The sequence below is a fragment of the Zingiber officinale genome, chromosome 7B, assembly GCF_018446385.1.
Source record: "Zingiber officinale cultivar Zhangliang chromosome 7B, Zo_v1.1, whole genome shotgun sequence".
Classification (NCBI taxonomy): Eukaryota; Viridiplantae; Streptophyta; class Magnoliopsida; order Zingiberales; family Zingiberaceae; genus Zingiber; species Zingiber officinale.
In genome coordinates, this window is record NC_055999.1 from 76,612,560 (window position 1) to 76,636,618 (window position 24,059).

The 24,059-nt window shown below is 33.8% G+C and overlaps 2 protein-coding genes across 3 annotated transcripts in view; one reads left to right on the plus strand and one right to left on the minus strand.

Annotated features, from left to right (window-relative positions):
- LOC122006047 overlaps positions 1 to 12,360 on the plus strand; it is a 28,197-nt gene extending 15,837 nt beyond the window's left edge. The window contains exons 8-20 of one of the 2 annotated variants that reach the window (XM_042561369.1): positions 127 to 201; positions 394 to 465; positions 1,132 to 1,197; positions 1,288 to 1,405; positions 3,364 to 3,460; positions 5,173 to 5,332; positions 5,401 to 5,449; positions 5,536 to 5,618; positions 7,632 to 7,840; positions 10,640 to 10,726; positions 10,813 to 10,888; positions 10,999 to 11,055; positions 11,900 to 12,360. In XM_042561369.1, coding sequence (XP_042417303.1) covers positions 127 to 201; positions 394 to 465; positions 1,132 to 1,197; positions 1,288 to 1,405; positions 3,364 to 3,460; positions 5,173 to 5,332; positions 5,401 to 5,449; positions 5,536 to 5,618; positions 7,632 to 7,840; positions 10,640 to 10,726; positions 10,813 to 10,888; positions 10,999 to 11,055; positions 11,900 to 11,974 — 1,224 coding nt within the window. In that variant the 3' untranslated portion in view covers positions 11,975 to 12,360. Of the gene's footprint in view, positions 1 to 126; positions 202 to 393; positions 466 to 1,131; positions 1,198 to 1,287; positions 1,406 to 3,363; positions 3,461 to 5,172; positions 5,333 to 5,400; positions 5,450 to 5,535; positions 5,619 to 7,631; positions 7,841 to 10,639; positions 10,727 to 10,795; positions 10,889 to 10,998; positions 11,056 to 11,899 lie in introns of both variants that reach the window. The other variant, XM_042561370.1, reaches the window with a different exon arrangement.
- A 1,180-nt stretch (positions 12,361 to 13,540) lies between these two features.
- On the minus strand, positions 13,541 to 20,056 carry LOC122006048 (la protein 1-like). Its single transcript, XM_042561371.1, has 10 exons — positions 19,899 to 20,056; positions 19,753 to 19,831; positions 19,488 to 19,640; positions 18,938 to 19,080; positions 16,993 to 17,141; positions 16,200 to 16,277; positions 15,648 to 16,029; positions 14,851 to 14,995; positions 14,126 to 14,204; positions 13,541 to 14,000 (listed from the first exon to the last, which is right to left on the minus strand). The coding sequence occupies exons 1-10, from the start codon at positions 19,950 to 19,952 to the stop codon at positions 13,895 to 13,897; spliced, it is 1,368 nt and encodes a 455-aa protein (XP_042417305.1). The 5' UTR covers positions 19,953 to 20,056; the 3' UTR covers positions 13,541 to 13,894.
- Positions 20,057 to 24,059: the final 4,003 nt, after the last annotated feature.

Consider the following 24,059-nt stretch of genomic DNA (forward strand, 5'->3'; position numbering starts at 1 on the left):
GAAATACTACATGACGTCACATCTTAAAATTTAGGATTTATTCTGGAGTCTTTTTAAGTTTGTTACTTTGTTGTTTGATGCCAAGAGGTTAGTTGGGATCTGAACAAAATTTTCACTGTTTTTTAGCAAGGAGTTCAAAAGGTTCTTAATGTCAGATTTCACCCAGATGGGCTGCCTCAATTGGTTTGCAGTTCGAATCAGGTTAGTGATATTTACTTTATACATTTGGGATGCTTGTAAATGCAAGTTCTTTGTTGACTGTGTTAAGTTCATAGTCCTACCCTATATACTTTAGTTGTTTGTTATATTGGTTTATTATTAGTTTTAGATTAGTTTCATTCCATGTATCAAAATTAATTGTTTATTCTTTGCTTTTCTTGATTTGTGTCACAGGCTCCTAATGAATTACTACTCTATAATCTTCTTTCTGGCAAGGCAGCTCAACTTAATGGTCACAATTGTCGGGTATTATGTGATTCTATTTGCTAGAATTATTTTGATTTTCTTTGTATTATATAAATGCAGATAGGGTCCTTTTGTTTAACAGATTAAGGTTTTGGGATAAAGCTTTGCCCAGATATAAGAGTGAGTAGGAGCTCCAATATTGGAATTTTGAAAAAAAGGAAAAAGGAATATTCCATGTGGTTCTGTCAACTGTTTCATGTAGTATAGTAAAAAGGAAAACTCTTTATATAAATGCAGATAGGGTCCTTTTGTTCAACTGTCAAGGCTGTTCGACTTGGCAGCATAATAACCACATGCTCGTGCCATGTGATTCTGTTTGCTTTAAGCAATATTCCATTCCTTGTGTTTGAAAGTTAAGAGTACAGAATTCTAGATTAACATATTTTTCCACAGTCAAAATTAAGATAAATATGAGGGTTGGAGTTCGGTGTTCAAATCTTACTAATGTTTATATTTAAAGAATATACATTGCTAGTTAAATCAGTGCATCTGCTGTTTTTGGCCACTAGCTTCATTATACTTCTAATTTATGCCTAACTGTTAGTGGCAACTTGTCATACTAACGTCTAGGAATGCATTATTATTATCATTATTGGTGGTGTTGTCTTGCGATATTTTGATTGCTAGAGATATAATTAATTCGTCATGGGTTATTGTTGTTTACAGATCCAAGCTGTTGAATTTGCAGCAAGGGGTGCTAGTATAGTTTCATGTAGTTCCAACTTGTTGAAGGTGAATTAACTGTCCATGGTTGGTGTATGAATATATTTACAATCCATTACATATGTATTTTTTTTTTTTTAACTTTAAATTGCAAATTAGGTATGGGACTGTACAACTGGGTCTTGTCTCTTTAACTTGGGGTCAGTGAATGGTGATGGATCAACAGTTGGGCACAAGGAAAAAATCATTGCTATGACAGTCAATCGCTGGCAGTCATGTATGGAATTCATATTTTCATGCTGTACTTTTCTAAATTGCACTTTTAATTATTTACAATCCATGCTTTGAATCCATGTCATATGACATACTTCCTTTTTTCATTCATCTCTTGATGACCAGTTATGGTCTTATAGATTATACGAATTGTTGACTTATGGATCAATTAGAAAGACCAAGAAAACACTAGAGTTCTAATGAAGGAACCAAAATTTTGATAGTCCATTCATTGTTTATGTTCCTTATCCTTGAGTTAAAATAAAACAGTATCTCACATGACAAAAAACCTGGCAATACAAGCCCGTCAGTTTTATCCATTGTGGACCACACCCACTTCCTTGGATCCACAGCTAAGATTTGACAAAATTAATAATTGTTTAGTTACAGTGTTCTAATTGGCTGTCTACAACTACCTAGTGGATCACTAATCCCTTAAATTAGGTTAATTATACTTGAACTTCCAACTATAGAATTTCCTTGGCTGACCCAAGGAGCACACCTTACTTGAGTATTGTTCTAAGAGTAGCATTTCTCTTGTGAACTTCTTTACTTGTTCTCTTGGGGTTTTTGAGCCACTAAACTAAGGTCCTTGTTCATTGGACTAAAAGCCTTTAAGTTAGTCACTGTACAAGACAATAAATCAACAGTAGGGCAAAGCATTACATTGATTATGAGAGAGTTTGGCCTTAATTGAATTTGTAGCTTAATTCCAATTGCTCATATCCTATAATTCTTGTGAAATTCGATGATTATTTGAGTGATTGTAAGAAGACTCAATAAATTCAAGTTTATTCTATTTTATATCCAGAAAGCTACGGTGGTAGATATTCTCTTGTAAACCTCTATTTGATGATATAATATGTTAGAAAGGTTTAAATTCTCATCTTGAATTCTGATGGTTTGCACTGATGAGATGGTTTTGGTGCATGCCAACATTCCGGTGAAGCTACAAGTTATTGACCAACATTGACTTGATGAGACGGAGGAATTGAAGTGAAGAGGAAGAAGAGAAGGGAGGGAGGAAGAGGACGGAGGATATGAGAAAGGCAAAGGAGAAGAGAAGGAAGATGATTATCTTATTGAGATCTCCTCCATGCGTATTTCCTGGTTTTTGATAATTTTAATAGCTTTCTAGTCCTTTAATTTTTGTTGGACACTTGACGCGATCCAAAGAAGTTGTTGATATGTGATTGGAGTCAATGTAACGGAGCCAGATATTGTGGATTCAAACTGCTTTTAAGGTTAGTACATAATTGGAGGGAAGAAAAGAGTGTTGAGGCATGGAATTGAATAATTTGGTTGTATATCATGACATCATCTGTCCATGACCTTCCTTGAGTGTGACAGGCAAAGAAAGGAATGTGATTTAGCAAAAGACCAATGTTCTGGTACCACCCTGAGTGGAAATTAGCTGTTGAATTGAATTGAAGAGTGATTAGCTGCACAATATAAGGTCCCCATGTTGTAGCTATTTCCCAATAAGGAATACGCCACTATCCTTGCAAGTAATTTGGAGGATGGGAAAATGCCAAAATAGTTGTAATATCATTATTCCTCAATGGAATAATGATCATTTTGTAAGGATGAAGAGTTTGTTTCCATAGGCGAACTACTTGTACAAATTAAGGCATTTAGTGGATTCAACTTAGAGCAATTCAAGAATCATGTCATTTGGCATTCAGTTAATTTACTTGATTGTTCCCAGTAACATGTTGGCCTCTTAATCAATCCGAATAGCAGACATTGGTGAGTTCGTCTGACACTAGTCTAAGTGGTTGACTTGCTTCAAAATAAGTTTATGAACTTTATTTCTGTGGATAATGTAATACTCAATGTTTTTCTTGCATAAATGGATAACATTCTTTGGTCTTCTCTTTCTACTTCTGTAGGAAGTTTTTCTAGAAGCTAAGCTTATTAGTGTTAACAATATTGTCTTTTAATTTGCTATAAGCTGTTCAGGTCTTGTTGTCACCAGTGGTGCAAAAGGAGATGGAAAACTTCTATTATGGAATGCTTTGAGAGGTGAACTTGATGCTGATCTTAATTCAAGCTTGAGGTAATAGCTTTATTTCCTTGTTGGCTTCAACAAATTTGATACCACTTTCAGTTTAATGTCTACAAATTTACTAACTTAAAAGAAAAATTGAAGTCATTTAGTGACTTCTTTTTCCCTCAAAGTAATAATATGGTTTTCTAATGAAGTACATTTTCAGGAAATTTGCTCAACGGCTGAGTTTTCCTTAGTTTTCTACAACATTGTTAAATATAACCTTGTGTCTAATTTCCAAGTACTTGCACAATGTCTTTTTGTACTTTTAATAATTTCCCACTTGTATGTCTCGTTCTTTTCTTGAGGAAAAAAGATAGCAGAAGTGACCTTCCATATATATTAAAATAAATAAAGTATAAAGCCACTTAGCAAGTACATATGAGGTAAATTTGGTGAAATTTACCTTTAAGTTAGAATTACATCGGACTTTTATGCTCTGACATGAGAGTGTCAGAATAATTCAATAAATAATTGGTACTTGTTCTTCAAAGGATTAATATTATAGCCTTTCCTCCTAATTGGTTGCAGTAATAAAGAACAAGGTATGTGCAATATTTCTGATGATTCAATCTTTACCATCCTGCAGTTCTTTGTCTGATCTTCCTACCACTTGAGTTTAACTTCATTGTTTTTACCGGTGCATACCATGTGCATTATCATCTTGGCATTCCTTCTCTTGCCATTCTCACATATCAATAGTATTACCACTGATACCACAAGTAACAATGGTTGCAAACACATGCAGAAACAGGATGTTGTGATGTTGGTCATTACATTGCAGCCTCCTTATTTTTTTACACATATCATCTCTCTAGCACGCTGGTCATCTCGGAACTCAATTAGTTTTCTCTTGATGCTACTGAGCTGAATGTGCTAGTGTATCTATGACCTTGAGTGCATCAAGGGAGGTACCACATGGTGTGAATGTTATTTTGACTAACTATGGTGTATTATGATACATCGTCGAGGGCAATTTATATGTAATTTCATTTATTTACTAAAGATCTGCAGTAAGAGAAGAATCTTCTTTCCTGTTTAAACTTGTATGATTATGGCATAAATTAATTCTAGTTATGTCAACTGTTTTATCATCAGCAAAGATGCAGTTCAAATCTTTTAGCCACATATTAAAATGCTCATGTCTAGCATAAAAATAATAATCTACTGTTTTCCTCAATAATATTGGGTCCCTGTTGGAATATGGGTTCACGAACATTTAGAAGATATGATTTGCTGAGAACCGTGTGATGATCTTTATGCATTTCCTTTTTCTCACCTGTACCATTTCTTAACAGATATTTGTTCTCATCATGTTAAATTTTCACGTTGTTTAGTATCCTTTAAACTTTTTATGATTTAAAGCTCTTTTTATATCTTCAATTATAAACATGTTTGCTCCTATTGTCGTGATGATTTTCCATGAATATCATTCTTTGAATTTCTATGCTTCTCTTTTTGTATCTTCAATTATTATTTAACTGTATAAAATTTGCCTTGTTTAGTAGTATTAGCCACTTTGATGCACTTTTGATATTCCAGTTTTCATCACATACTGGACTGGATCTGAACCTTCCTGGTCAAACTAGTCAGCTTGCTCTGGTTTTGAAAACATTGGAGTTTGGCTAGCGACAGTTCAATTTTTTTGTTGTTTCATTCAATAAGCAATAGCATTTAGCTATTATGTGCTTCTGATGTCATTGTTTTTCTTATAATTGCAGACCACAAGATCAGGCTCATCCTTCAATTATTGCAATGGAGTTCTGTAGCGAAAACATGTTAATAGGTGGGAGTGACTGTGAGTATGGTGGTCCTGCAGTAGTGCAATTATGGGATATCGAGTCTCCAAAGACATGTTGTTCTTTTTCTGCACATGATTCTGTAGGTTATTTTTGCTTGCATGTTAAAAGTTTGTATGTTCAATTTCTGGTGACACACTTTGTTTACAGTATATTACTTCGTTGAAAACAAACCCAACTGGCAACACTATCATCACAGGTGCTATTTTCTCTTGTAATAATGGTCTAAATTCTGAGTGTTCAACAATCTATCTTTGTAACTTATATATCTTATTATGTTTTCAGGTGCGGGTGATGGGACTATTGGTTTATTTGACATCCGGACTTGTGCTACAATCAATCATCTCTCTGTGGGCCCTGGTTTTGAGGTCATTGTACCTGCTTGATAAATTACTGTTTTGCTACAATTGTACTTTTACCATCATTCTATTAATTAATTATGTGACTTTGAACTGCAAGCACACACTTGGATCTTTTGCCTACTGCTTCTATTCATCTCTTAATATCTATTTGCAGCAAATATGGTGTAGTAACAATTCCTACTAGTTTTTGTTTAGATGATGCATTATTGACTATTTATTATTTGCCTTTCTTGTGCATTAACTAATAATATTTCTGTTTAGTTGGATCATACTTCTTGGTTAACTGAGGTCATACCTTCAGCTTGGGAACATGCTGTTTTTTTCTATATTTATGCCAGGTGAACTCTGGTGGGAAGATTTAATTATTTGCAATAATAACCAGTATGGGTGTTGAGGGCAAACTGTTTGTTGCCTTTTTTTTCCTTTCTGAGAAAGAGAAAAAGATGATATGTGATTATTGTGATGCCAGATAAGCATAATATGGCATGGAGGGAAAATGTGTGGTTGAATTTTATATTGAACTGGAAAATGTGTGGTTGAACTTTATATTGAACCATAAAAGTGCTCCAAAATATGCTTGGTTTTTTGGTTTTTGCTAGAATGTTGTCGGAACAATTCCTTATGGATTCACATCCTATTTCACTTTAGTGAGTCCTACATCCAGACATTGATCAAGATATACTATTTAAAGTCTGCAGGATCTGTTTGCATGGTGAAAATCCCAAATTGATTGACATTTTGCTTTTATCTCGATTGCTTACATCAAAAACAGAATTGTATGACTGAGATAGGGGCCAACACTCTTGGCCATCCTAGAGCAATGTGTCATCAAAAACCTCCTTTCATACCAGATGTCCTCGAGAATATGTGGAGACACTCAGGTTAGTGGGTGCCCTTACTAGGCCTATAAATAAGGCCATGGGGATCCATTCAAAGGCATGACTTCCACTTTTCCACTCCAACACCTCTTCAAGCCTATTCAAGACCAGAATGGAACCTCACATGAGTGCATATTTCAGACTCCAGGCAATGCAGTCAACCTCATTTCAATCTCAAACAACTCAGCCTGACCTCATTTAGTATTTGTGTGCTTCTTCCAATAAGACTATTGCCTGTGCTAGCCACATGTCAGCAGCCACACTATCTTATGTAATTTAACCATAACAGTTGGACTGAGCTAAAGTCTTTGTTCCATCATTAGCAAAAAGTATTAGCTGAAAATATATTGAGATAATATACTACTTAATTAGCAAATGAACGGAATTATTGAAGTTGGGGGCTCCGTGCTCATAGTTGCACATGAGAGAGTATGAGGGTCCTTTTAGTGATTATGTGAAGGGTGTGTCCCCCCACCAAGATTATTCATTTTGGAATTGATTGGGTTCTGCCCTTATCAACCTCAACATAGTACCATAGCTTTTTTTCCGTAGGCATGAAGGCTATGTTGATTCAAGACTGTTACATGCTCATAGCCTCACATGGTAGAATGAAAGTGCTTAGGGAGCATACCATCTAAGGCTAGTCTAATTTGGACCGGATTCCATCCCTCTCAACAAAGACAATATGATAGATGACTTAATAAATGAATATGATATCAGGAATTCAGAAACATCCGAGGAGAAATGGCCATGCGAGAGCAAAAACTTGACTCTTCTAGCTGACCTTCAAGTTCATTGATAATGCATTTTTCTTGGTTGACTGTATTTTTTCACAAATTTTATTGTGTTAGTTTATAGTTTAGTTGACTTGAGTACTTGGGCCAACTATCTGTATTCAGCTTTTCAGTTTGGTTCATTCTCCTTATAAGTTTTGAGCACAAAATATCTGAAGTTGCAGAGAAAGAGCCTCTTTTGTACAAATATTATTATACTCTATGTTAGCATTTGGATGTCAAAACTCTCCTTGTTTATCTATTGCTAAGTGTTCTCTAAATATTTTAGACTGCTCAAAAGATGTTGGTACTTTCTATGATATTCTTGGCAACTTCATAGATCCTTAACTCAATTTCCTTTGTCACAGGTGACGTCTGTTTCTTTTAGTAGTTGTGGAACCTATTTTACTGCATCTGGCACATCAAATAATACCTTGGTATGGGATACACGAGTTTTGCCAATGAACTGTGTCCAACTAGCCCATGAAAGCAATGATATGCGTTTCTTAAGGCCTTTGCATTGTTTGAGCCATGGGAAGCAAATGCCAACTGCTGAATATGCAGGTCAAGTTCCTGGGTGAGTACCCAAAGGAGAATCCATATTTTGTTAGCAAATGAACTTGAAAACTGAAATTGCATAAAAATTAACTAGAGTTCATATCCTACTTGAAGTTCACTGTTCCTTTTCAATTGCTTTCTTGGTAATGAACGTAGGCTTTGTATATGAACTCAATCACCATATGAAAATTCAATCCAACATAGTTATCCACATACTTGGCAATTTAGAAAATTATAAAATGTAACTATGTTATGGAGTTTCTGGAGCTTTGTGCCATTTTCATTTATGATCCCCCTGATTGTTCACACTTGACAATATCTAGACAGATGATTTTTATTATTTTGATTGTGTAATATAAGTTGTCCGTATTTATGGGCTTAGCTAATCCTGTAGTGGATGTTATTTTGTTGTGTAATTTGGATGAAATATATATATTATATATATATAATGGGTTGAATTACTTTTTTTTTCTTGCTTAGTAAATCTCCTCTTGGTCTCAGAGTTGTTTGTTTTGTCCTTCATAAACTGACACTCTTCCATTTCCTCTGTCCTCTCTTCTTATCTCTCCCTATCTTTTCTCATTCTATTTTTTTCTACCTCATCTGATTTTTTTCCTGATGCAGAATGAGAAAGATGAAAGAGAGATTGTAGGTCCGATAACTGCTTAAAATAGGGAAAGAGTAACAACAACCACCCAGCCTTATCCCACTAGATGGGGTCGGCTATATAGATCCTTCTACGTCATTGGGTTATATCTCCTACTATATCGTCATTTTTATTTAAATAAATATTATCTTGTTTAATTGTTGCTAACCAAGTTTTTTTTTGATCTCCCTCTTTCTCGTTTGATGTGCACATTTGGCATAGTTTCACATTGCCTAATTGGAATATTTATTGGTTGTGTAAGTACATGATCGTATCATCTTAAACTTGTCTTCCCGAGTTTTTTCTCAGTAAGTGCAACTCCAAATTAAAAAGAGGAAACAGTGACAAAGAAAATATTCTGATCAATAGAGGGCTACTTCAAGAAAAAGAATAATAATAAACAATGTAGGTGATGAATTGAATTAATGTTCTTTTATGCTATTTCTCCTCTTTCCATCATCTCCCAGTTCTTTATCAATTCTTTCCTGCATCACTAGGATATTGAGTCTACTCTTAATTCAGTCCGTGGAAACTGATCAAATATGGAGTCTGGTAAGAGTTAGCTGATGTGCCACTAGAAAATTGGGAGTTCAATTAATTTGAAGTACTAGGAAAGAAAAGACAAAGGAATGTTCTGACTTATGATAGAACTTTCATGAAATTTCATGATGTTCCATAGTTAAAATTTTTGACCATTTGTCAAAGAGTTGTGAGTATTATTTCTATTTTTTAATTGTCTAATAAATACACGGCTGTCCAATTTCATTCACATTCCAACAAGTGCATGCATGTTGTAGGAAGATATTGCATACATTATAATAAGTTCCACTGACATAGATCTTGGTTGTCAAATTGATGTTTGTAACATGAATAGTTTCATAAAAAAATTATAAACTGTCAAAAAACTATTCTACTTTAGATGAGTTTTGGTATTTACAAGTATATAAAATAATATAATATTTCATTTAATTGCATGATAATAGGTGAAATTAAATGCAAATTCATAACAAAAATATATGTGCAAATTATTATATATTTTAATTTATTAAGAATTTAAATGAAATGAACTATTGAAATTTCCTCGTCAACTGCTTTTGGCATAGAAAAATTATTGTCATCAAATAAGAGACAACTTAGATATGTCATGCTTCTATGTCTATCAATTTTACTCTCGATAATTTAATCTCAATCATTGTTAGGTGTCAAATTCATATTGGTTGCACTCAACTCTGCCCCACTTACTACGATTTTTTCTTCCATGTTATTGTTAACTTCGAGATGTCACTTTGTTTTACTATATATTGTTATCCTATAATATAAAATTTATTAATTGTTTCTTTGTTATAATAAATTCAGTTCAATTTGTAAAATCTTGGGCTTAATATAATTTCTTAATGGGTTAAATTTATTTTTTAGTTTGTTAAATTTAAATTCTAATGAGGTTTTTATTTTTAGAATCATATATAATGAGATGAATCAGAATGGTTCTTTCACTTCTGATTCATATGAAAGAACTATATTCTTTTATATGTGAATGGTATGATTTTGACAACTATGACACAGATATCTTCAGAATACACCAGATTAGCATACAAGGTCCATTTAAGAGGTCAGACTCTGTATAAGTTCCAGTGAAGAACTTATGAAAGTTAAGCTTTTAATTCTTTATTACCAAAACTATGGCATAGCCAACAAAGGTATAAAGTTTTGTTCCCAGTTGGGGTTTTGGTTTCTGGTTAGAATGAGATGGTGCAGGCGCCATACAGTGTGCCGACATGTAATGCCAATTGGTATCGATTAGAGGAGATACCGAGGAGAGGAAGAAGTACAAGAATAAGGGTTGTCATTATGTGGAGACAGTTTCACTACATGAAGAATAAGGACTATTCCTATGCAGGGATCTAGTTGCCCTGGAAAGTCACCGAAGAAGGTCTGCAGCTATGATGCTAGCTCCAAACCCCAGCCACGTAATCTCTCTCAATACAAGTGAGATAGTACTGGTTTCGAAAACCTTGTGATTATCTGATTGGGGTTTCACACACTATTGAAAATTCTGACTTGACATACTGTAATTATTTTACACTAGTTTCCAATTTTCAATTCCTAGTGGTTGGTTTATGTATCATTTATCTCATGTAGAAACCTCAGTCATAACCCTTTTAATTGTCACAGCCATGTTGAGAAGGGTGATGAAGGAGTAAATGATGCTCGGTGGCTTCAGACAGAACCCGTATTAGTAACTGTCAGTGGTGATGGGAGGTTAGCAGATTACATTGATCTTCTTCTGATTTATTTATTTCCTGTATCCACCTTAGAACGTTTCCTTAGTTGTTTGCTATACACAGCATGGCAATGTGGAATGTTACCCTTGGTCAACCTTGCGTCAGACATCTATTTAGTCATAAAAGATGTTCTAATACTGTAAGTTAATGTTCATCATCATTTTCGGGACATGTTCCATGGTCATGGTGATTTTACCGCAATATGGCACATTTTTTATTTGACCTTGATTTAAATGTTATCAACTGCAGCTTGCTGTAGCTCCAAATGATGAATACTTGTGCACAGGAGGGGATGATCAAAAAATTGTGAGTTACTTTGGATAATTGTCTCTTTCGGTTTATTTGTAATAGTTGTCCTAATTTCCACGATAGGAGTCAATAAAAGATTTAGTTGACTTGATTACTTCCATTTAGGGTGAGATCAGACTCATCATTCAGGTTATACTGATGAACATCTATCATAACTTTAAAATGATTTCATGCCTCGAGTTAATATAGAAGACATTTAACAAATGAACAATCAATAAACACAGATGCTGTCATAAAAGATCTATGCAATCTACAATCATCTTGTTTATTTCCTCACAGCTATGTTTTACGATGCTATGCAAATGTATCTTTATCCCACTGGCAATCTGAGAACACTATGACTCAATAACCTAGGACATGCCTTCAAATCATGGAGCTTTTTTTAAAAGATGCTATGTTATAGACAATAGAAGGGGAGCCTTGATGCAATGGTAAAGTTGTCGTATGACTTGGTGGTCACTGGTTTGAGTTGCGACAACCTCTTACAATGTAGGTAAGACTGCGTACAATAAACTCTTTCCCGAGACCTTACATTGGCAGAAGCTTCATATACTAGACTGCCCTTTTTATAGTATAGACAGTGTACCAGCAAACTAAGCAAAGACTAATCACAAAATTTAATACCTTCACAATGAGGGATGGAAAGAGTTTTATCTCGAGCTTCATGTAGCAGTAATCCGGGGATCATTTGGACAGTGGAGGTTTTTCTTATTGGTATTAGGTTATGGATAGCGGATTTGCTTCAACATTACCTGTTGTAGCTTTAGGTTTAGGTTGATTCTTATCTGTACTATGTAATACAATCGTATTTGTCCCACGGTAACAGTTCATGGGTTGACAGGTTTTGTATCACAAGAAAGATGGAGGTGCCCGCTTGAAGTGGCGACTGACTCATCCACTGCAGGACGATAATTAGAATGTTCTACTACAATGGCTCTTGCAGGCTCATGCTGACAGTCGAGTATCAAAGATGGGAACAACTTAAATGCCTATGAATGAACTTCATACGATTGCCACAGGAGCGAAGCCAATCAATACGCCGGGTTATAGCAAACTACTTGGAATCAGAGGCACTGATTGCAGCAAGTGGTGCTCCAGAATCACCGAGGGTCTTTTGTTTTGGCTAACGACATGAAGATGGAAAGAGCGCTAAAGATCGACTCTAATCTAGAACAATCGAGGATGACTGGTCTGTTTGTTAGACTTCATAGCTCTTTTCCCTAGCAGAAATGTGTGTATTATTAATAGAACCATTGTGTTTTCTTTACTCTTTTATATCAATCGACGAGCATTTAAAATTCTCGTGATTGTGCTTTGCATTAGTTTTACAATCAGCAATGAGCATAAATAACAAATCGAAAAAAGATCCTAGATTTGAGAATGTCATGTGCTTCTTGGTACTCATAGTTTTGATAACCAAGATATCTACAAACATGTTTATAAAAACCCAAATTGATTTTGCGTATGCCTTTGGTGAACTGAAGATAATGGATGTTTAGTAAAACTGCCCGTTGCCGACTCAAGTTGACTTGTCTGGCATGGAACTCCGGGTCCTTATTCGTTTTCTTTGCCTAAAGAGTTTCTTTGCCTCACTCTCTTAGAGCATCCCATTTAACTTACCTAAAAGAATATTTATCTTAAATTTTATATTTTACATAATTTTTTTACATCACATATTCATTTCTTAAATTTAAATTTTATAAATAATATTTTTTAAATTAAAAAAATAAAAGTTATTTCTTAAATATTAAAATATTATTTAATTTGAAAAGAAAAAAAATAAAAAGAATGAATTGGATAATAAATAAATATTACATCCAAAGAGAAAAAAAATAAAAAATAGAAAAAAAAATAATTAAAAAAATAAATATAATGAAAATTTTAGAATAGTAGTGAAAAATAATTATTTAAATTTAATAATAAGAATAATTTAATTTAAATTTTAAAAATATTATAGAAAAATTAATATGGATGTTGATAGTGGTGAAGTCGGATCTATCGGCTCCTATTCTTTTATATATATATATATATATATATATATATATATATATATATAGCTTTGCTGTGCAATCAAGTTTAAGTCATCATCAACTAATAACATCGACCGATTAGGGCAGGCATAACACGATCTCAAGTTGTGTTGACTTCAGCATGGACTCAACCTAGGCACAACTAGGATACTAAGCCCCATTAAAATACTTAAAAATAAAATAGGAAAAAATTTAAAAATATCAAATAAATAGAGAATATAAAATAAATTCACAAAATATATCTACTGGATTTTAGTTTTAATTTTCTTATATATATACACACAGGTCATCTCTAGTTTACTAAAAAAAACTCAACACTCACGAATTGCTATTAGTAACCCTTAACAATACTTTACTCCAGCCGGAGTGGATTCTAAAGAATACTTTTGCGTGTCACTTCCAAATTTTGCTAAAACTTACAAAAAAAGAAATAAAAATAGTGAATTCAATTGTTGCTTCAAACTTAAAACTTAAATAATATTCGATCACATTCAAAAAATAGACTTGTCACTGCAGTCTGATCCAGACTGACAACTTGAAACCTCAAGTTTGTATATCACATGATAATTCAGGAAGCTGGAATACTAGAAACATTAGACACCACGATCCAGTCAACTAAATAGATACTAGCATAACATTAGAAGTTGGTATATCACATACTATCAAGACTAAGGTAGTTATGTTTGCTCTTATAACTTACTCCATATGGGGAAAATTCCTGAGCGTGCAGGCTAGTTTAGCTAACTTGCCTCAGAATGCTGCAAAACTCGGAGAACACTTTGGCACTAGCACGTCATGCAGAAGCCTCAAGCCTCAATTTTCTGAGCTTTATTAGGATGCTTTTCACCAGGATTTGTGTGGTGAGGGCGCTTGCCGCCGTGCCCTCTTCCTCCCCTATTAAATCTACCACCCCTAGGAAGGAGCCAATGTATCAGAAAAAGGCGAGCATGATGATAATGGAAAGATGGTGGTAATGAAAAGAGCATTGAATTTAATATAATGAACTGAATATAGAAAATTAAAAATAGGTGAAATACCTTCCTCTGTTTGATTTGTTTTCTTTACGCTTCTCCTGATTACCACGGAGCAGATTCCAGTATTCCTTCTCTGCATCACCTGAGAAAGCGACTAAATATTAGCATACCATGATCTACAAGGATCTATAAGGGAACACAAGATACTGAAGAAAATACAAAAGAAATGGGAATGCATGTGTTACTATAACTGCTGTGTAACATTAGGAAGCACTGACAAAAATACAGAAAAAAAAAAAGAACAGGAAATGTAAGAATTCACAAGATATCCCATTTACCATTCAACAAGAGATTTATGAGGATAGTGTTTCTAAGATAAAAGTAGGACTCATAAGAAGCTTGAAGAGGAATCTAGAGTTTTAAGTGATCATTGAGTGCCATTTTAGATACAAGTTTACAGACAATGTAAAAACCAAGCATATAATACGAATTGAACATTGAACAATTAAGAAATATGGCATCGAACATCTGTTGAACACTTGAACTTAAACCCAATTGTTAACAAATTGTATTTTTCAAAAGTAGTCACTCTAAATAATATTGGCCCATCTTCTGATGCAAAATTAGGAGCAGACTGACTGACAGAAGGTTATTTGGCAAAAGCATATGGATATTACTTTGCAGCTAGATACAAGATAATAGTAATAATGATATCTCTCTTGCTATTCTTTTAACAAGTAAAATTAAGGTCAATTAAAAAGATTCTATTAAGTTAGCACAAATTATACCAGTCAATGCTTCCAGAGTAGCAACATAATCCTTCACGATGAAGCCACCTTCAACAAGGACTGCTGCAGCACGAGCTTTCGTAGCAGATTCAGGGTCCTCGAAACGAACATATCCCGATTCCTCACCCATTCTAAAATCAACAAACTGCAACCAAAAACAACAATCATTTGTCAATGAGATTTTCAAAAGAAAAAGTGAGATCAATTCTGACGCAGGATGAACTTTTGCAGTTCTTAAAACAATGCGATACAAAATCATGCCTCTTTTGAGAATTTGCCAAAAGTACATTCAACAACTTAGATGGGATTTTTCTCTTTCCAATGTTCTTGTGATTCGTCATGATATAATCACGATGTTGATTAATTGGTTATTTAATTGTATTTTTCTATTTGATTGTCCACTCAATTCAGCTGATAAATATTGCATTCAAATGTACGATCCCATCGCTCTTCCCAAAGCATGGGTCAGTCAGATCATATCATGTTTTAGCTTCATGTTGTGGTCATTAGTTGGATATGCATGAAATCGCTTATGCTTGGTTTTACACATGCAATTATCAAGTGTGGCTATGCTTATTTATGTAGTTGCCTCCGGTTTTAGGAGTATCAAGTTGGTTAGACAGATTTTAAAGGACTGCTAGGGCTATTGATATAACACTAACAATCAGTTTGTCTAATTACATGCATTTGGACAAAGTCAAATGGTGGTTAGATTTGACACTTGATGAAAGTGGTACACTGAAATTGCATTTAAGTGAGGGAAATATGAGGAAATCATGGCTTGTTATGTGAAATACCTTAACAGTACCAAATTTCTCGAGAAGTTGTTTAATGTCCTCCCTTGTCACTATACTACCATCATTCGTGTTCTTGCTTTTATCCACTGGCAGAGATTTATCTTCCTTATCTTCACTGTCATGTTTAACCTCATCGGTAGCCTCTTCTTCAATTTTCTCTGAGAGACATTCAGTCATATCTTCATCATTTTTTATGTTAACATCGGACAACTTGCCAGCCTCTTCTCCCTTCTCTTTATTCTCCTCATTCCCTGTGTCTTCAACCTCTTCACTGGTGGAGCCTCCTTTATTCTCATTAACTTTGTTTTCAGTATTCTGTTCAAGAGGTTTATCGTCTTGCTTTTTCTTCAACTTAAATGCAATAATTAACCCTTTTGGATAGCTATCATGAACCAGATACAGAATATTAGTCAGCAAAAAAAGTTAAATATTTGGATGAAAAATAAAGACTCAAAAAATATAGAAAGCCGTTGGAGAATCTTTCATCAAAAGGACTAAAGAAGTGCAAGAAATGACAAGTCACAGAAGAATGCATAAGTTAATAGATATAACCTTTCATCTGATGAACTTCTGTTATAAAACTTTTCAGCTTCTACTCTCTTCTTCTCTCTTTGAAGATCAAAATCCTTTCTGCATTTAAATTTAAAATAGTAATTGAAAACCATAGTTTCATAGATGGAGTTAGTGAAACAAGCAAACACTACGATGTTAAATAGGAAAAAAAATGAAGTATGAACCATGTCTTTTATGCTATCTACTAGACTGATTAGACCTAAATGGTTTTAAGCTTATCAAATTCAGACTATTGGATCCAAATATGATAGCTATTATACCATTCCATCATATGATTTCTTTTCGCATTTGATGGTTGAATGGTATTTGTCATCAAATAGTGCTTGAACCACACAGGGACCTGGAGAAAATTGACTGAGCACAAGCAAACCCCTAGGTTTCAAATGAACACTAGAAGTACCCTAAAAGAATTCAGAGAAAAAGTAATGTGCTGGATCTCCTATTGGTATATCATGCTGACATGCCATGTCAAGCAAAATTCAAAATCTTGCAGAAGACCAGTTTGTCACTTTTGACAGAAAAGCTACATTGGAAATGCTGATAATCTTAGGATAACAAGCATTCATCACCTATACCCAAAGCACAAATTATATGAAATTTTTATATCATGACAGGAGAATCCTCTGTTAATCTATGCATGGGACTGATATGGCTAACTAGTTGGTTTGGATAGTTGAGAAATGAGCCTACCATGTACCGATTATGGTCAACATGGTAACCTGAAACATTTTTTGGCCACCTAAATGTACAAGGAGAAGACAAGAAAACTTACTTAGGTTGTAATTCTAACTCCGCTCCAGCAAAAACAAGTTTCTCCTGTAAAATTTTAGTTGCGTCCACTTCTTCTGAAAATTCAATCAAAGCAGTGCCACAGATGTGTCTTTTGTCAAAAACATGACGAGGAAGCCTAACACTATTTACCTGTGTGGATTCATCAAAACATTGAAAAGTAATTAATGAAAAGAAAAAGATATAACTTTTGAAAATAACTAACCAGCAAGTAATGAATGAATTCTAATGTACTATCCTACACATAAGATGAAACCTTGACATCAATAAAAATTACAGCCACCTTTCTGATCCAATACTGTTGATGATAGATTGTATGAAGTGATCTAAATCATAGATGTATAATTAACTGTTAGAGTTTACAAATTTCAGCAAATAGGATCTTAAATTCTCTGCTACGACTATCAAATTTTGTACATTTAAAAATCTTCACCATTCAAATAACAAAACCTCAAATATGATATTCTTAAAACAGAACAAGTCAAAAGGCTGTAGTCAAGTAGACAAAAGCAAAGTTATAACGTTTCAGCTTAAATTGTCACAAAAGCAGACAAGTGGAACCACTGTGGTTGACAATGCAGACTAAATTCTGGATTTTTAACTTAGTGTTCATATTTTCTACAGAAAATATAAATAAACTATTAAATTAAAGTCAAAAGTATTCATTTTATAGGAGTTCAGTTTCATAACTTGAAATGTACTGGAGAAGTCAAAATATTTACTAAAGTATCTCATGAAAAAACCAAGATGTTTTTCTTTCAACTGGAATTGGTAATGATTTACTACTGCTCTACCTTTCTTGTTTCTACTTTTATGCTCTTCCATTGCTTTTCAGTTGTTCTCTCTTCCACTCAGTCACCTGTTTTTTTAAAGGTATGTGCAACCATCTTGAAAATAAATCAGAAGCAACAAACTCTTTATTATTGTTATTTTTTTTCCTTAAGAAAAAAGGTCATTAAGTCCCTCGTAATAGCTTAGAGCATCCACAATAGAGGATATTTGGAGGGGATATTTCTCCAAATATCCCCTATTGGAAGGGGATATTATGGAGGAGATTTGAAATCACCAGGCATAGACTCTCTCTCTCTCTCTCTCTCTCTCTTTGTTTTTTAACAAAAAAATCTAAAAAATATATTTAACAGTGGAATTTGGAATATTTGATAGTGGAGTATTTAATAGGTGGACCCCATAAATATTTGGTTGGTGAGATATTTGATTGTGGGATTTGGGATATTTAAGGAATGAGATATTTGATTGATGATGTGGATGTGGGGACCACAAATATTTGGGAGAAATATTCAATCTTATTGTGGATGCTCTTAGAACACCAAATTCTTCAGGCCAAACTCCATGTAGATCAGCATGATTAAATTCAGAATCTAACATTTGAATATTTTAGGATAAAAGTAACTCGACATCACAACTTTAGTTTTTTGAGGTGCTGCTTCAGGCATGGTAGGGCTTGAAAATAAAGAAATAGAAATTTTGAGCTAGCAAAATAGGTTGTTAATTTATTTGTTCTTGCTAATCATGATCTACAATCATAGTCAGTTTTGCTAATCAAAGGATAATGCCGTTCTTCAGTTCAACGATGGTTATCAATAGAGTCAAGGAAATAATTATTAGGTCTGGACAAAAAATCTAATACCATACACATGAAATATCCAGGAATCAGTTCCATGCTATAGATATCACAACACAATGGGTCCTTTGTCTTTTCAAGGTCATGCATACAGGTGGATTGAGCACTTTTCAATCAAAATAAGCAAGGAAGGCAATCGTACAATTCCTAATGTAAGTTTTTCAATATGAGCAAAAGAGGGTATTGATTATAAACTCTCTAAGGGTTGTGAAACCAATCAGTTAGCAAAAGATTGTCACAACATACAAAATAATAGTGCAACAGAGCAATCAAATATTGATTATACCTTTCCACACTGAGCAAAGAAGGAATGGATGTCTTCTATCTTAACATCATAAGGCAATGGCGATGCAGCAACAGTCTTTGAATCCACAAGCTCTAGAATTTCTTCAGGTGCCACAAGGTTAGTACTCCTTCCAACTCTCTTTCCTAGGGAAAAAGAAAATTGGCCAGTGAAAAAAAAATATATCTCACTAAGGAACTCAAGATCAAACAGGACGAAGAATCTACAGTCCATAAAACCAAACAATGATCACAAACGGTGCAAAACTAGAACAAAAAGACTTTTTTAAAAGAAAATATATATCTTGTCTGGAAGACGAATCTTGTTTGGAAGACAAAAAATGTCATTGAAGAGGCCCAAAAAAAAGAATAATAATAGGTAACGCAGGATACAAAATAGTATAGTCGTATGGGAGATAAAAGACTCTTAAATTGGTGTTCTCAATAAATATTTTTTCAAGGGCAGCAAGAAAAGCAACTGCAGCTGACACAGTAACAGAGATTCCTCAACTGCTCAACCAACCAAACAGCGATAAATATCAACAGAAATTTACCGTCTTCTGAGATTCGAAGGGATGTTGAGCTCCTTAGAACATCCGCCACCGCTAGCACTATCTCCTCTGGGATATTTTCGGGCTTCAGCGCCGCATCCAAGCCCAGATGGTTTTTCATACGAGTGAATGAGCATATTAATGACAAGCTCACCACTATTTCCAACAGTTAAGATAGACAAACCGAGTAGCAACATACTGACGATTGAAGGGGGGAAAAGACATATATCAAAGGAAGAAACAAAGAAACATCTTTAGCAAAGGATACGTCCATCCTCATTCTCCTGCACCGATTGCTTAAGAAACTTGTCGCGGGGCAAGTTGCTGTCGCTGAAATAGAACTCCACCTACGAAAATGGAAAGCAGAACAATCAGAGGAGTCGAGAGACGAAAGGAATAAGCCAAGCCACCAACCTGCCGTAGCACGTTCTTCGCCTTGGCCTCGTCCAAAGGGGTTGCCGCCGCCATTGTCGTAGGGATCGAGAGGGGGGAAGGCCGGAAGGGAGGGCGCAGAACAAGGAGAGAAAAAGAGAGGCGTATCGGGGTTTTTCTAGGGTTTTTTTTGGAGCGTCGAAGTACGGTGGTCTATAATGGCAAGTGGTCCCACGTGCGGAAGTGCCTCCGATTTATGCGGCTCGTAGATCGTGTCACTGTATTCGCCACGTTGACAGATAATTTCACTTTGCCCCTCCAAAGTTTGTCAAATTATTCTTCTCTTAAAATCGTCAGTGTTTTTAATAAAAATTAAAAGGCCATTTTAATTTGTTGTCGACTCCACAAAAATTTATTTATGCACAAGTTAATTAAATAAATAAATTTAAATAATTTACTTAAACAAATGCACCAACTTGTATCACCATGGTCCCGGTGGTGCCGCAGTAGTATATTCATATTGTCATCTAGGTATCCGTAGTTCGAATCCTAGCTACAATGTATTTGTAGGAATTTTTTCTCTAAATGAGAGACGTAATTAAAGGATGTTGGATTTCTGGACTGGCCACCGCATGTACTCCTGATTTACCCTTCCGTGGAGTCGAACCGATCATTCCAGAAATGATTAATGAGATTAACGAAGATTATCATTTTTTGTTGGTATCATATTAAAAAAAATATTTAAATGTATATGAATAAAATTTATAAATTATATTCATAAGAACAGATCTTATCAATAAGGTTTATAAAAAAAAATTAAATGAATAAATAAATTGAATTAAAAATTTGATAATATTTAAATAAATCAAGCTTTTATGCTTATGCTTGAACTATTTTCAATAGTTTGATTCATTTTATACTCAACTTGGGTTGATTCAAATAAACTTAAATAATACCAGATCTAATTCGATTTAGCTCTTTTACAACCCTTATAACATCTCCAATAATAATAGCTTTAGGAGAAGTTTCTTGTAGTCCCTACTAGGTCATATCAATATTATGACAAAAGTGAAAAATCTTAATCATCTTTCCACTATAAAAAAAAAAAAAATCTTCCAACAACTTCTTTACGAGTCTTACTCTTTCATACCAATTATTTATGAAATATAGCATAAGATAATTAAATGTCTCATAATTAATAAATAATTTTTTCATTGATCGAGATCTTAGTATGCCTAAATATTGTAGGTCCACGTTAAGCTGGTTAGAGAGAGGTGAATAGTCTGAAAAAAATATTAGCCAAATATCTTTTTTTGACCTTAGTAAGGACACGCAGATTAGATAAGAAATAATAATATAAAGAAATGCATAAAATAATAAGGAGACAAGATTTACTTAATTACAACCTAGATGATTGTTAATTCAAGATAGTTGAAAGTTCACTAAAAGAATGCTCCTTCTTCGATAACAGTCGGAGGCGGAGAACCCCTTACAATAGTTAGAAACTTAACAATTAAGCATAGAAAATGATTCTCAGTGTGTTCTTTAAACTCCTAGCTCTAGGGTGTTATTTATAGTTTTTTTGAAAAAAGTTATCATTTGCTCACGCGACACTGGAGGCACCTCCAAGGACATACGAGGCACCCTCAATGGATAAACTTTTATTCACGCAGCAACGGTCACTTAACGGTTCTGTCGTATTGGAGGCGTCTTCAATGTGCTTGGAGGCTCCTTGTCACTGTTCATTTGAGGCGCCCTCAAGAATAATGGAGGCACCTCGGGTCCTGAATGCAGCAGCTTCGTTGTCGAAGCTTGAGGTGCCTCCAATGACTTGGAGGCGCTTCGAGCACTATTCATCTGAATGGTCAATTGCCATATTGACCATTCTTTTCTCTATGCTCATTTGGGTGATACTCCGGTTGTCCGAAATTGAACTCATCCGAACTCAACTCCAGTCTTCTCCTTGAGTAGGTTTTCTCCCCAGCTTCTCATCCTTCGAATACTTCGTGCGCTTCTTTCTCTTCCGTCAGTGTATTCTTCCGCAACACCTCATTCCTCGGATGCACCGAGCTCATCGACTCGCTTCCCATGCCATCTTTCTCGCTAGCTGCATCTTTCATTCAACTTCTTGTGCTTCTAAGTCCCTGCACACTTATACACAAGACATCAAAACTGCAGAGCTTAACTTAATTAATTTGGTTAACCACATCAAAACTCATCCAAGGTACTTACAATCTTTCCTTTTTTGATATGCATCAATCCAGTTAAATTAGGGTAAATAAGCAATAAAAAAATTTATGTTTTAGATTTGACAATAAGTATAAGAAATAATTTTACAATAAGTACAAGCAAAATATATCAAAATTTTGTAATTATTATCTACCCATAACTTAATCCCTAATTACTCCTCTTTTGATCACATAAAAAAAAGTTAGGGAAAATATGAAAAATAGTTTTAAAAAATCATAAAATTTTTTATAGGGATACAAAACATAATTGTCAATGATATACCAATAAATAATTTTTATCAATTAATTCTCTATTTTGGCAAGAATAATATAAAAAATTATTTTTAAGTTTCAAGAAAATATTAAAAATTTTGTCACGATGAAGAGAAAAAAATAAGATCAGGAAAAAAAATTCATGATAACTAATTTTTATTTTGACCAAAATTAATATTTCTGGGCAATAATAATCATTTTTAAATTTAAATAATTAAAAATAATTTTTTGGTTTAAAAAGTCTTTTTGATTTTTCTTAATGTTCAAAATATAATGTTCCTTAGTTGGAAAATCATATTTGTCAAAATTTATCTCCGAAAAAATTTTAAATTTTAAATTATTTTTTTATTAAAATTTTATAAAATTTCAGAAAATGACCAAATAATCTCGAAAAGTTTTCTTTTAATAGAAAACCTAACTCAATTTTCAAAAATAAAATTTTGAAATAATTTTAATTTTAAAAATCTAATTTTCATTAAAAAATAATATAAAAGTTAAAAAATTTCAAATTTTTTTTTGTTAGCAGGTAATAATTTCATTTTTCATAGAAAAAAATTAGCACAAAACATGAAAAGAAGAATGCAAAATAATTGATTTTAAACAATGTTGAAAATCATAGCAAATTCAATTTAAAACATGCATAAAAATTGATTTTAATCATAATAAGAATGATTTAGAAATCTAAAATAAGTACCTACCTACTAATTTATCAAGTAATTTATATGAATATATTTTCTAACTACTTTTGTAATTTTACCGATATGATTTCATAAATATCAACTAAGTCCTTTATAATTTCTAAAATTCTTTTGTGGAGCATATAAGTTTGAACATGCATAATTTTCTAATAGTTTTATTTTATTTTTTAACTTTGCATTTTCATCCTGCGGTTTATCAAATTCTTCTTTTAATACTGCATACGTTGTTTTTAATTTATACAAACTTCTAGAAAGCATTTTTATGAACTCTTACAATTTTTCGGGAGGTAAGGAATACACCTCACTTATCGTATTGCTCTCGTAGTCTGACACTTTCCTTTTATCGCTACTTTCTTCCGACGTATCTCACCCATCATCAATGCTCATTTCAGAAGCACTTTCATCATCTACAGGTGGATATTCGACTATTAGTGCTGTTCTGGCAAACTCCTCGATCTAGGACTCTTCTGAAGATGAAACAATGTCCATCAAAGAATCGGATTCTACTTGTCTTGGTTCTTCGTAGAGTTCCAAGAACTTTTCCTAAAGTTCTTTGGCACAATTGCAGTTGTCGATTCTTTCTAGTTCTTGAGTAGGCAACATGCTGAGAAGGTGAAACTCGGTCTTGACATTTGCCATAAAGTTGTCACCCTGCTTTTTGGTTAGAGGTGTTCTTTGAGTTCTTCTCCGGTCTTGTCCTTTGGTGCTTCAACAACCATATTTCATTATTAATAAGATATTAAAAATCTATTTTAAAGAATACCACTATACGACACTTCCAAAATGCGAACTCTCTCTCGAATATTGGGAGGTAGATGCTAGATCCGGTCATCTTCTTGTTGCTTCTAAAGTGTCTTTGCTCTAATACCAATTGTAGGTCTGCGTTAGGCCGACTAGAGGGGGGTGAATAATCTGAAAAGAATGTTAGCCAAATCTCTTGCTTGTGAACTTAGCAAGGACACACAGATTAGATAAGAAATAATAACATAAAGAAATACATAAAA